Here is a 14,902-nt window from a genome sequence, read left to right as displayed (position 1 = left end):
GTTGTGAAATGCAGATAGACTTCTATCAAAGAAGACTGAATGCTAAAATTAAGCTAATGCAAATTTTTAATAAACATTGTAGTATACTGCAGAATGCCAAACAGAATCCTGAAAATGGTTTGTAATGTACAACAAATTTCATATATTAAAGAAAAGGTCATTTTATGCACTCATCAGTTTACACACTCCACACGTCCAGTCCTTTGATTCCCCCCGACAATCAATGTTCCTGTGCCGGATCAGTTCTAATGTGAGTCCTTCAAACACTTTGAGTGGTAGGAAAATAAATGTAGAAGTGGTAATTAAAGGGTTGAAGTTGGTGAGATTCTGAATCTTCCACAGACTCCCTCTCTCTCTGTTAAATCCAAGGTAAATAATCAGGGCCAGAGAGAACCTGGCATGGCCTCCGTTCAATCTGTGGCATTCGAGTGATTATCCAGCAGAGAGTTGAGAAACTAAATCAGTTTGATTATCCGAGTGCATAAAAGAACAAACGCACTTATTTGGTCAAATATGATTTTAGTTGGAGATTTCAGAGGGATGAGACATGACTGTGGGCCAAGAAGAAATGAAAGATATGGAGCTTCTGGACATCTAAGGTGGAATATTACTGTTTAATGAAAACTTCATCAGGGATGAAATACTTTATTTGAAAGTAACACACAAAAAAATCATCTAAAATAAGAATGGCATGTGATAAGAATTATTAAACTTCAGATAAAGCAAATATTGTACTTTATGTCTCACTCAGATCAGACATTTACAATTTCCAGGACATCAACAGTCTAGGCTTTTTTCCAGGATGCTTGTTTCTCTAAGCACTGGTCTATGGTTGTTTCCAGAGAGTGGAGTGTGAAGTAACCACATCTGGGTTTCAGCAACTAATACCTTTTTTTCCCCCCCAAAGCATTCAACCATTCAACCTCAGTCTAACTGGTGATTTTTAGAAAACCATGGCTAATTTTGTTCTGTTGACCACTTCTCTACAATGCTGTCTATGGGCTATACATGTTAGACCTAATTAATCACAACAAAAAAGCTAATCCCATTTAATAAAAGTATCAAAGTTGGCGACATTGGCTAATAGCGCCAATTTGTGATGTGCAATTAAACCTGCTTTGCATTGCCTTCTACAAAGACAGAGCTAGAAAATAGAATGATGACAGAAATTAATACAGACCTATGGCAAACCAACAGCTATGTGGAGATTTTTTTTTTTCAGATCTAAAACCAGATTTATTATTTGACAGGAAACTATTATATGTCAGGACAGACCATTGAAAAATGTAAAAAGATGCATCAATGATATGAAAGAAGTAGAGACAAGGAAGTGGACATACAAAAATATGAATGTATTGGGAAAGAAAAGGGAAACGATACAAAAGATCATTATACTGTGGAATAATTTGTGAAATGTTAAAAAAAAGCAATATTATTCAAAACAATTTAGAATTCAGTTCAAATCATGAAAGGAGGAAAAACAACACATTTTCTATAACACATAATGGGCTCAAATGGAGCAGAGATGCAAATTTAAATTGCAGACATTAGCAGCAGCATTCAAACATGTAAACTTTTACAATTAAGCAGAAATAATAATTCAAGTTGCTTTGCGAGATGTACAAAAGTCTCCGAAAGTTATAATGCACATCTGCTGACAGAGCTGAATGATATAAAGGTTGAATGGTCAAAACCGAACAAAGTCTGCAGCAGGCATTGGCGACCAAACAATTGATCGAAAGAATGAATGCTTTTTCTTCTGAAATTAATAAGTGAGGCACTGGTTAAAAGTTGATTAATAGTCGTCAGTTTGTGACCTTAAGTTTAGAAAACCCAAAGCACATGAGCAAGGCCACCTCAGAAACTGAGATCAAAAGAAAAAAGAAGAAGTTGGAGAGGTGTAGTCAAAGTCTTTCATTAAATACGACTAAGATGTGGCATGGCATATAACAGGCAGTTAATTCCAGAAAGCCCTTAAACGTGTCCGAGTTAAAAAAATTCTATAACAGAGTGGATCTAAATTCCTCTAGAACTTCTCACTGTTAATCAGAAGTGTCATAAAGGGCCTGGTTTTCCCATAATTATTTATTTATGTTTTTGGTGATCTGAAAAATGTAGTTGTGAGAAACAAAAGCAACAGCAGAAGAAATCTGTGAGGGGGCAAATACATTTTCGCAGCACTGTATGCCTGCTGAATGGCAGTGAGAGGGAAGCTGGATGGGCAAAAAGTGTCTCCATCCAGGTTTAAAGGATCCCCGCCGTGGAGACGAGGATCTTAAGGCACAAGAAGGAAAAAGCACCGTAAACCTGCAGCCAGCTACGGCTCTATTATCTTTATGAGGAAATATTAGATTCGATGTGTGTGTGGAGTCAGACCTGAGGCCAGCAGTGAGACAGTGTGCTTCTATGCAGGCCACACGCCGGTCAGGTTTGAGAGGCTGGGGCGGATTCTTGAATAGTCTAATAAACACCAGATGTTCCCTGGGTAATGTATACACAGACCCTGTGCCGTGTCCATCTTCCCCAGCAGGAATAACACAGCAAGGCCAAGGCAGCCAGCATTTGAAGATTCACATCTACAGAAGCGGCAACAGGAGGAGGACCTTACCGCCGTCGCCTTTCGGAACGTCTTACTTTCGGAACGTCTTACTTTCGGAACGTCTTACTTTCAGTGCTGTTGACAGAATTCTGTAGGAACGGGCGATAAGGAATCTACGGCCTGGGTGAAAGGAAAGTACAAACAAACAGCGCCAACTCAATTCCCTGCAACCAAGAGAGATAAACAGCCAATTGAAATTTCTTTTTTAAAAGAGAGCTCGGGTTCCCGTCGACCAATTGCGTTTCCCCTTGTTGCCTTATCTGTGACAGACTCCTAGAAACTGATAGGGCCTAGCCGGACCTCTGGATTCCGTTCCCCCGCACACTTACTAGGGCTTTATCTGAAGGTTGGAGCCTCTGTGAAATGGCAAACGGTGCCAGAGATATCATTCAACAAATCCCTGGTCTGCTACCCATGTCCCCCAGTCACCTTGTTGATTCTGTATGGGAGGAAAGAAAGGTCTAATGCACTGGCCTTTCTCATCGCTGCTGCCATGTTTGCAAATACAAGATTATGTTGCTTTAGAGTAACATTGACAAATAGAAAACGTCTTTACATTAGCTTGAAAAAGTACCATGAAGTTTGTGTCGCGACAAAATGAGAGACAGTTCAAGAGGCTTGAATTCTGCCTCAAGGCGATAGTACATGCAGTTCTCTGCCGTATCGTGTCTCGGCCTACTTTCTCATGAATATTAAAGAAAAATCCACGTTTTCATTCGTCTGGTTGCTGGCAGTCAAAACTAAACAGAATACCTGCGAACACTGCGGTGTCTCACTGATCTAAGGATTACAAGGCCCCATAAATCGCAGGAACTGCGAGGATTTAGAAGAATACTCGGAGCACGCAGGCCTGCATGTCATCATATCTGGGACTTATGTGACATTAAAAGTACAAAGCCTTCGCCTTGTAAATGGCAGCTCTCTCCGCACGTTGTCGTGCTCGGGCGTGCCTTCTCTTTGATGGCGTGCGGCCCTGTAAACAGGTTCTCTCCTGCTCTCTGAATTGAGCCCCTAACGGTTGCAGCCTCTTCTGAGGCAGAGAGATTCTTCCATCACGAGAGCATTCCTCAGCGGTCACTCACCGACCTGCCTGGTTTCTGCCTGTCAGGATGAATACATCCACCTGCTTTATCTGTAGCCATCAATAGTCCTGCCACCTGATAAATTTTGCTTAAATGTACCAGTTATTCTGAAAATTAACATCAACGTCACTTACCTCCCCTAATTCTGCAGTGAATGTCTTTTGACAAGATCAGCTTTGCTGAGACTCGTGCTACTTGCCTAGTTTTTAGTTTTAATGTATACCAAAGATGTGAGGTATACGATTATCCTGACTTGAAAATTACAGAAGTGCCTCCCATTAAATTTTAAGGGTAACACTGTTGTATACTCATTAGCAACACAAGTACCTGGCCACCAGCATGTATAACTTGGCCAAATCCAATTCACAAGTTGGCTTACTTTTAGTGTTGGTCTGAATCACTTGAGATCAGCTTCCAGATTAGCTGCTTTCTGTAGTGTGATTCAATGGATGGTCGAGACTTAAATTGCCTAAGCCTAAATACAAAAAGAGCTCACCATCCAATCTAAAACTTCAAAGTTTTAGCTCAGATTTTTCTTCAATAAGACTAACCTGTTATTGAAACAGCTGAGTTGCTGCACACAAATTCCTAAACCGTCTATCCACACCAAGCTCCATTCTAACAGGACACCAAGATTCATTCACTTCTTTGTTTGTGGAAGAGACTCCTAGAGAGAGCAGTCCCCCTTGATTTGGTTGACAACAATAGCCTCAGACTCAAAAGGTGCTGACTGTCATCAGGGCTGTCCCACACTTGGGTGCATATGTTCACTGTAGATTATGGCTTAAAGACACCGATGGGACCAAATGCTTGTTTAAAAAGTATATATTCCCAACTAAACTCCACAACCAATTCCATGAAGATAAAGGTCATTCTAGTTCCTCAACTTTCGGATGAAAGCCAAACCGATCATTCCGAATCAAAGGTTAAACAGCCAGGTCCCAAACAATGTTGAGTAAACTTTACCAGAATAGCTGAGTAGCTTTGTCAGCTGAGTAGCTTTGATTTGCCAGTGAACACCCTCTGTATTGGAAATTGAAGAACAATCTCTGGACATCTTTATCTAGACCACCACTGCAGTCTGCCACTTCAGAGATGTCCTGGTACTTAATGTGAGACTGAATATGCATGTCAATCACAACATCTCCTCCCTGGGACATTACCTACCTACCAATCTTATGATCATGAGGAATGGGTTATAAATGAAAGAACAAGGTCTTGGATAGAAAACGGCTGAGATTAACCTTAGACCAGACTCTGTCTTAGAGTTAAGGTAAGGAGCTCCATCAGCCATGTGTTGAAATGGAGCCGCTGCTCCCGTAAAGAGGTTTGGCCATCTGATCAGGGTGCAAACTGCATGCCTCGCTTTGGAGGTCTTCCAGGCACATCTTACTACAAGGAGACTCCAGAGGCAACCCAGAACACACTAGAGAGACTATGTGTGCCTTCTGGTCAGGAATCAAGTAGGAATACATCAGCATGACCTGTGAAGTGTCGTTGAGATTAAGTGTGGGGTGAAGGTTCCCTACAGTTATTCCTTCTTTCTCTGTTACTACTTAGAGACGACAAAAGCATGGGGGCAGAAAGATGTATATGCATGTGTTCATGAGTGCGAGGCAGCTCAGAGTTGGAAAACGTTACTCACGAGGCATGATGCCYTGGTCTGCCAGCTGCTCTCGTGTCCTCCTCTGCTGAAGTCTTAACTGTAGCACTGATGAAAGGAGAACAGAAGGAGCACAGGAAAGAGGAAAAGAGATGTGAGGAGACAAGTGAGGGACAGAGCAAAAATCCAAAGAAGAAGCCGTTTCAGAATAGCTTGCGTTTAATTAACCTGCAGGTGGCTAGTCAGAAGTAGGACGTGCACGTCAAGAAAAAGAAAATACAACTTTACAAGTCAATTTTAAATAAATCCCTCATAAATATTTCAAATTCCTGACTGAACTCTACAGTGTACTGTGCACACCACTGATAACCAAAATGAAAACAGATTGAAAGCCATTCACTCTTCATTTTGCCACTCGGCTATAGAAGACTATTCATTACAGCTTAAAAACGCTGGAGATGGCCACCAGACCATTTTCTGACCTTGTAAGGACAAGCAGGTATAGAATTATAATGAACTGAACTTGTCAATATGATCAAGAAGATTGGTGTCCATTCATACCCTCCCTTATAGAGGAGATGTTTGGGTAGACAGGTATGCTGTTGCTACCTGTCTACAGCATACCTGTTTGGGTAGACAGGTATGCTGTTGCTACTTCTTAGTCATGGCTGCTTGTGTTTATTTTCTAATAGTCCAAAAGATCAATGTGGACAGATGAGACAATAAGACAACTGCATTTGTTGCATTTGGAGTCCTGACTGTATTATTTGACAGTATAAGTCGAGAAACACTTATACCCCTGGGAGATTTAGATTTAATTGTTTTCATTCAACTAAATTGGCTTCTGATAACGCTCTTTGCCGTCACCCTAATCTTTAGGTTTCTTTCTTCAGGAAACCTGACTGGGTCATTTAAAAATATTTTTAAAATATTATTTTCAGTCAGCGGAAACATGGCATGGATGTTAAAAGTTCCAAATAAATATACTCTTCTTAAATGTACATTTTCAAACTTATGGTGATGTTTTCTGTAGAATTAAACTGTTTGTACATGTACTGTCTTTTCAGGGCAGATATGCTGGTTTTACCTAAAATGGTGTCCACTGGATCTTGGCTTTAGTTCCACACAGAACTTGACAAAATGCTTTGTTCAAAGCCAAGACGAGGCCAGAGTTCCCAGGTTTCCAAATTTCCAAATTGGAAAATTCAATTGGAGCAAAATGAAGCCAGCCACACTGGATTTTGTGGTGAATGTAGTGATGGTAAAAAGCTGCTCCTCTGCACTTCTGACTGTTTGCACCTCATTACTGCAGTTAATGAGCCTGTTGCTACGACTTTATCGGCCATTCTGATGCCGACATGGACACTGTGCAACAACAATCATTACGTCCGTCTCACTGGTTTTCCGTGCTACAACCGAAACACCTTGTGCTTTGTTTTCTGTCTCAAAGAGTTAAAACCACAGTGCTGTATCGTATAGATTCTTTTTTTTTCTTTTTTTACTTTTGAAAACTGTAGCATAGCTCAAGTGGGGTGTGATATCCTTTCCAGATTGGAGTTCTAACTTCAGAGACCAGCTGGATGCAAAAATTCGTCTTGTGTTAAAGGTGTCCTCTTCGTCAGGGCCAACAGCAGGAGCAAAATATTTCAGCCCGTTCCTGAAATAATGCTCCAACTGTTTTCTTTTCCTTCTTCTCCTTCTACTTGGCACCGCTTTTAAGTTTGCAGCAACTCATTACATTTAGCTGGTAAATAAAAGAAATATTACCAGCGCACTTGGCTTGAACTGATCAGATTCAAGAACTCGAGTCTGTCTGCAATCGCAGGGTGTCGTACAACATGATGCAATAGTTCATGAATAGCTCTTCATTCTTTTGATATTGTAATAGTGCAATTCTGTGACATGTCAAGGCTAAAAATATACATCAGTTCAAGTGTGAAACCACGCTCAGTTTTTACTCATTAAGGTGAACCTGTTTGGCATCAGAAAAGTTTTTAGAGCTTGAATGAAGAGTAATTTAGCAAATAAGATGATGTGAACTGAATATACAGTATGGGTATTGTCTGAATTATATTGTTTAAAATGTACTCACAAGGCTGATTCTAAGACCTAATTTCCTAAAAAATATCTAAGCACTAACTCTGACTGAATTTCAGCTGCATCCTGGTCAAGGAAGTGCACAGACAGTCACTAGGTGGTGCTAGAGCACCTGCCCTTTTTGCTTTTTGGTGATTGGAGAAGTGCCCATTTAAAGTAAATAAATATTTTAAAACAGTGTAGTGTGTGGCTCAAGGTAGCATTTCTGGAATTAAAAGCTTATAAGCCGACCCTGTAGTGCCCAGAAGACGTCTGCAGGTATGCTGTATGCGTCGCATATTCTGTTTCAAATTCATCAAATCGTTCACATCAGTTTATTTAGACAATCTATTTTTTAAAATGATAGATAAAATCAAAGACAAAGGTAAGTATTTTTTGTGTACGTAAATTTTGCTCTGAGATATTGAAAATTATGCAGGAAAAAATCTACTAATATTGTTGCACAAGGTTCTCCTTCCCCCCACCACCCAACTTGAGCACCTGACCCCCAAAATATCTATGCACGCCATTGACCCAGGTTCTTGTGAACCTTATCAGTATTATGCATGTCCACATATGCATAAGAAAAAAAAAACACACGCACACACACGCATACAAAACAACACTGCTTTCTTGCAAATATTTCTGCGAGCAGGATGTAGGGAAAGATAAACACAGCTCCTGGCTTTTAAACAGATCTGCTAGGCAGTGTGTGGTCCACGGCATGTGTGTGATTCTCCCCGCTGTGTCCGTGTGTGTGCGTGTGCGCGCAGTAGTGGCCTAGGTGGGACTAGGTCATAAACATGAACCTCCTCTGCGTCTGTTGGTCTGCTCGCGTCCGTTCCTTTCGTCTCTTTTGTCTGCGTGTGCTTTTCCTCCTCTCTGTTATCTGGAGGGTCTCCTGGTCTGATCCTGGATCTGACACACAAGTATGAAATGTTCCCGCTCCGCCTGGTCACATTCTGTTCGTCTCTCCGATTGTTTATCATCTCACTCAGGTGGTTTCAATTCGCTCTCCTCTGGCCACAACCGTGTGCGTCAAGAACAGAATAGAACCTGCAATGACCTTTCTCGATGCTCATCTGCCACACCGGCCCTCTCTATCGCTGCGGAGCACCTACGTTACGTAACGCCGGGCCGTTCCCCTTCTCCTGCCTTCATGTGACATCTGCTTTCGTTTACAGCAAGAGGAAGGGTCACGACCCCGTAGCTCGCTACATCACAGAGCAAAGGCAGGCATTAGTGACTGACTGGAAGCTGACCAAAACATGCAACTGATACAACCACTGTCAAGGATATTTTTTTTTTTTTATGCACGCCTTTTTGGTGTACAGTTGTACATAAGTGTTTTGGTAAAAGCCAGGTGACAAACTGCAATATAAATATTGTAGGAAGCTAATTCTGTTCAGCTTTTTTTTTTTCTTTTCATTCCTCAAAGGGATAGTTTGAGATTTTTGAAGCGAGGTTCTGGAACATGTTTATGAGCAGTTTATAGCCGTAGATGACAGTTTTCATTTAGCATGAATCCACATCAGCTGAACCTGGTTGCTGAAGCTAACAGCTACTTTGTGATCAGCCAGGACCAAAACAGACATCTTAAAGTTTAACAGCTATATCTAAAATAATAAATTGGTATTTTATAACTCTTTAAGCCAGGCATCTCATGTCATGACCCAGTTCTTGAGGCTGCAACTTTTAGATGCGTGAATCCAAAGCTCAAGTTCTACAGAAACCAGTGAATCACATGATCATTTAATTTAGGCATGTTGATGCTATGTGAAGCACATGCTGAGAGCTGAGCACAGAACATTGTTAAACAGATATAAAAGTAAAGATTATGTTATGATAGTCTACAATATAAGCTTTTTATGCCACTTTACTTTGTCAGGCACACACAGAAAGAACATTGTTGGCGCACTGCCTCCCTTACTCCATTTACTGTTTAAATTTTTTTTTTCTAAACAAACGAAAAAAATAATTGTACATTATATTTGCCAGAAACAACAATGTCCACAATATTCCAAACATTCAGAATGTTGTGGCGCTACGAGCCTCTTCTTGGGAACTTCTAAAGGACGTCGTCTTGGTCCAGTCACTAACGTGACTCTATTAGACATCTGCTTTCAATCCGTGTTAGGACTCTATTATTATTGTGGTCGTCCAGTTGAATATAAGCACACCACTGGCTATGGTGGCGGTTGGCTAATCTGGCAACAAATGGAAACAAGGAAACTATTTGGGTTAAAACTTAAGTTAGCATTGCTAGCTGCTAGCTTTTGCTAGTGGACACTTAGGCAGGTGTTAGCTGCCTAGCTCTTGACTAGCTTTTACTAGGCAGCTAACACCTGCCATATATTTATCTACGACCAGTGAATCTTTTAGCCCTATTGTATTAGGTATATTAAGTTGAGGGGAAAAGAGGAGCACAAAGATGATTTGTGTATGTAAAAGCATAGAAGTCTGCCATATAGATGATGCTACAATCTCTAATCTTTGGCCAATTGTCAGCACATCATAATGACTCAGAATCTAATATTGTTGTATTGTCTGCTCGTGCTTGATGTGGACTTTGGGGGGAAAAAAGAAAAAGAATTTGTCACAATCTCTGAAACCAAGAAAGTTCTCTTCTGCGAGTAAGAAAATAAATTCTTGTTGCTTCAGCAGATACTTTAAGGAATCTTAACTACAACTTCAAGATGCAGATCTCGAGTGTCACAGTTCGGTTGACAAAGATAACGGTAAATTCAACAGTGTACTCCCACATGTTCTCGAGCCAAATCCTGAATACTGAGCCCTTCTTTCTGATCACTTCGGTGCTGCCTGCAAGCTGATAAAACAAGTTCATATTTCAGCCAGGTGACAGGCTTAATCTCACCCATACATGCAGGTTTTATGTCTTATTTTCTTGGCGAAGGCAACGGTTGAAGTCAGGCCGCACTGCTCTGTGCTGAGCGTACTGACAGGTTATCAATAACTGTGCCTAAGAAAGCACAGCAGCTGCCATACAGTCTGCTCTTTCTCCAAAGCGTTGCCTTGTCCTGCCTGCGGAGCCGAGTCGAGTCGAGCCGAGCTGAGCCGCGTAATCACAGATAGCTGAAACACACTGTTGACTTTGAAACCAAAGACATTTGTTTCAGCCTGGGGTGCCTTGACAACAAAGGACATACAAATCGACAGCCGCATTTACAAGTGCTCAGATTTATAATGTAAATAAACCGCGTTTCGAGGCGGTTTTGTGTGACTGAAGTGGAGATAATTAAACAAGCCAGCCGAGAGATTTCGCTATTTATCATCCATTTGTGTGCCTCGCACAGGAGAACAGTACTAACATCACACTTTTGCACCAGAACTCCAACAATCTAAGGAGAGGACGCATTCGTCACCCGAATCTCCCCCTAAACTTTCATCGACACGGACAGGAATGTGTTGGCGACAGATGTATGAGCGTCGCTGTCTACCATCTCGTAAACAGGTGTTCCCAAATGAAGCATAAGGTTTATTTTTACTCTAATACCCTAGTATGAAGCGAAAATCCACCTTAAAACAGAACGCACATATGTTACTCCCAACGCTTTTGGCCACTTAAGAGTCAGACTTATGAACGAGAGAGARCCAGAGCCTGACTGCAGGGGAGACGACGCTCCACCATAAATGTTTCTGGAGAGGTTCCACTGCCTGTGACTTATGGTCAACAGTGGTAGGCTGAAAACAAGTGGAAAGGAAAAAAAATGAAGGAAACTGTACATTTTTTTATGTGCAGCCAGAATGCCATTCCCTGTCAGAACGTTGGAGTATACTTTCCCTGGTCTCGCAAACTATTTCAGTCCAGTTAGTGTAAAATTATTGAGGCTGCATCAAAGAAATATAAACCAATTTACTGCCGCAATAAGCTGAATTATTTGACATTGTTTCTTACAGAGTGCCTCCCAAACCTTTTCTAAGTGAGCAGCTGACACAACCACATTAAAGGGAAAGGGAAGTAAATCATATCCATATGAAAGGGAATCATTTCGTCATTTTACGCCGCCTTTGTTTTTTTTCCCACCAGTATAAACTAGCTGGTGGAACCAATATCTGGTTTTACGGATATTTGTTGAGAAAAATCATCTTGAGTTTAGCTGGCATTCACTTTTCAGAAAAAAACTTGAGTTTCTAGGAGATTTGGTTTGATTTTGGCACAGTTGGTCCCTGTGGAGACCAGTGATAAGTATGTAGATGATTAGATTTACAAGGAACTGCTATGTCTAGATTAGGCACCAGGGGGCGTAGGCAGCGGAGTTACAAATAAAATGAAGGACTTATCAGTCGGTTACCGAAGCATTTGATTTTCAGTTACACTCATACTTGTTAGACGTTGAGGAAGCTTCTATTGGCTCCACATCAAGTCAAGTGGAAATACCAGGCAACTGTTCAGCAATGTCGAGGATGAATACCCACTGGGTTCAACCTCTGTGATATCCGTGGATCCCTACACCTCATTTCCACCCGGTCGCATTCATGATCCACACAGAACTCTCTCAAAAGTTGATTCTGCTGCTTACTGCATCTAAAAGGCATGAAGCCGTCACAAACTATTGTAACTGCCTGGTCTCTTTGACTCAGTGTCCCACCTGTTGTATCCCCCTATGCCAGTTCTTGACGTGCTCGTTCCTTGCCAATCAAATCATTCACACACCCAACATGAGCATAAGCACTGGGTATCAAATTATGTCCAAATTGGGAGTAATTTCTCCTCAGGGCCTACATTTTTTTGTTAGTACGAGTAGAATCTGTAATTCTACTCGTACCATAACTGATGAAATGTACTTCTTGGGGGGGAGGGGAGAGGAAAACAAAATTTATGTTTAAGATTTAGTTTTCTGGGTTTTTTTTTAAATTATTGTTTAAATTTGTCTGCATGTTGGTGCCAATTAAACCAATATTTGCATCTTTTTAGTAGATATAAATACTGTGGTTTCGTATGAAGACATGCTCATTTGCTATTCTGTATACAGCAGACCCCTCAAGATCTGGCATTTACCTCAAGTTGGACCCCTCGTTCACACCGCAATGTCACAGTGAGCATCTCAAGAACGTCGTCCACTACTGTTTGAGCCATTATTCAAATCAACATGAGCATTAGTGGGTGACACACTTGAAGAACATTGTGTAGTCTCTGGGGAGCTCATAAATGAGATCTTTATCTTTCCCTTTAGCCTCCACAAAGCGGAGGCAGTTCCCATGGCTTCAGCAGCGCAGCCGCAGCGTGTTGTATGCAGAAGAGGCAACGACTGGCAGTGTTCACATAGAGCTAAATGCTCCCTTAGGCTACGGGCGAGCAGCAGCGGTTCCCATGGCTGGGATCTTGTAGTTCAAGCGTGGTGGAAAAGTATCAACAATTGTTGGTTTTCACAGGCCGCTGAATGTCACTCAGAGTGCTGCAGCTTAAAGAAAACTGTAAATTCTCCACAGGCTGAATTGTCTCAGACTCCCTCCTGTCTTCAGCAGTTAGCACATAGAGATTTACAGGCTGTCTTCCTTCTGTAGGCTCACCCAGGCACTCGTAAATTAGTTCCAACAGTCACGTCGGTTGTTATATGTTTCACCCAGTATTAACTCCTCTGACTGTAACATCAAGTGGACTCAAGCTTAGAGTCGGTATCTCTACATCTGTGCCGCATTATCCTTTCAGAGCGCTCGGGTTAGAGCAACACAGTCCTTCTAGCAGAAAGGATTTGTTACTGGAATCCTTAAAAATTCCCCACAGCACAGAAGTTTCATCGCCATTTGGAGCACAGGAGCTCCGAACGGCTCAAAGGAAAAGGGACATTTGGCCCGCAATCTCTGGAATGCAATCACAGCTGACCGGCAGAGCGGACGCATGGACGAGAGAAACCGCTCACCGAAATTCACCTGCTCACCGCTCAGTGACCTGCATGGAGCCTCACAGCTGATTCTCACCCCAACCAATTACATTTTCCTCAGGGAGGTGGCAGTGTTGGTCAGATAACACACACTACAGTGGTACTGCGCAAACACACACACACACACAGGATCACAGATGGTACCTTTAAAACTAGAACAAGTGTCTGAATAAGAAATGCACTGTTTTGGAATGACCTGCCAGGGGTGTACACCACCTCTTGTCTACTGACCGCTGAAGATGGGCACCGTCTGCTGTGACTCTGTGTTGCAAATGGATGGACAGAGATATTAATGGAACTGAATGTGTGCATACAGGAGGAGGGAAGAATAAAAGGTACACAGAGTCTTGTGCCCCATGAGCCATATTTAGTTGACCTCTGACACCTCTTCAACATCTAATCACTCTTATCAGACAGGGGAAACCTGGACAAGCTCCCTCAGCAGCACCACCACCACCAGGGAACAAGTGCACCAACCTGCATGAGGCATCACAAGCACGTGGGTACATCTACAAGGAAGCAGACAGACCTTGAGGAATCCTTCCAGCTGTAAATTCATCATGGTGTGACGAGGCATGCCGCTAGTCTCAGCTCTCTGGAGGCAGACTGTGGTGTCAACTGTACCTACACAAGACAGCAGTACAGCTGCGCACACCTGTTGCCGGGCTGCCGTGACAACGCCTCAATGCAGAAGGGAGTTAAATGCAATGATGCGTAAGAGATTTCAAGCAAGTCCCAAGTGTTGGCCRGCAAGGTGTTGCAGGATAACCGAGCAAAAGAGTTTGCTAGTAAACAGAGAGCATACAGTCAGAAGCAATCCAAAAATGAACTTACCTGATCTAAACTTGCTTCGTATCAGTATGGAGTGCTCGGAGCCCAGAAGAGTCATAATGATTTCAGTACAGTTCCAGCGTTCAAAGGTTTCAAAAACAAGCCGCAAACTTTCAAGAAGTCGTACACACTTCGAGCCCTCGGGCGACCTCTGGACCACAGACTCATGGGAGACAGAGTTGGCTCTGGCCACCTCATCAACAGCTTAAGAAGAAGMACTAACTGGCAAAAGTGTGTGACAACAAACTAAATCGTTCTAGTTTTGTGCTGCTCAGCTGGTGTGGAATCTAGCTCTCCTCCGTCTGCCGCTGCTCTTCTCTCCTCCGCTCTCACCCCACARCAGCTGATGTGGGAGTGTGTGATTTTTGCGGGCCGACGAGGCTTTGGTCCCTTCTGGCTGAGAGCTCTGAGCTGGGGCCGGGGACAACACGCAGAGATATGCCCTGCTCAGGGAGGGGCCGAGCTGGGGCCAGGGTTTCCTCCAAGCCCCGCCTGCTGCAACCCAGAGGCACAACAGGGTTTGGCTGATGACTTCTTCCTCCCTTGCCACCAGTGTAAATATATCTGCCTATCAGCCCAGCTGACTGTCATTAGCAGGGAGAAAGGCAGATCGAGATAGAGACTCAGAGGAAGACAGTGGAGCCGTGACACAGGCAGAACGGAAGATGTGCAGTTTCACTTCTTTGCTGAGTCCAAAAGTCTGAGTAGAGGTAAAACATTGGCCAAAAAGTCTGATCCTACAGTTCTTTACTCCAAAGTGAAATAGTRCTAGATTTTAGAATGGGGTGGGAGGTTGCTTTTACAAAAG

General features: G+C 42.5%; 1 protein-coding gene across 7 annotated transcripts in view; it reads right to left on the bottom strand.

Moving 5' to 3' along the window:
* Positions 1–14,902, bottom strand: part of myocd (myocardin) — a 73,856-nt gene that overhangs the window by 10,864 nt on the left and 48,090 nt on the right. For 5 of the 7 annotated variants that reach the window (XM_008437733.2, XM_008437732.1, XM_008437735.2 and 2 more), the window contains one exon: positions 5,327–5,392. In XM_008437733.2, the coding sequence (XP_008435955.1) occupies positions 5,327–5,392 (66 nt within the window). Of the gene's footprint in view, positions 1–5,326; positions 5,393–14,097; positions 14,496–14,902 lie in introns of those variants that run through there. The other 2 variants (XM_008437736.1, XM_008437738.1) reach the window with 2 other exon arrangements.

Source organism: Poecilia reticulata, linkage group LG19 (genome assembly GCF_000633615.1).
Source record: "Poecilia reticulata strain Guanapo linkage group LG19, Guppy_female_1.0+MT, whole genome shotgun sequence".
Lineage (NCBI taxonomy): Eukaryota > Metazoa > Chordata > Actinopteri > Cyprinodontiformes > Poeciliidae > Poecilia > Poecilia reticulata.
Note: the sequence above shows the minus strand (reverse complement) of the source record. Positions and strands in the feature narration are given on the sequence as shown.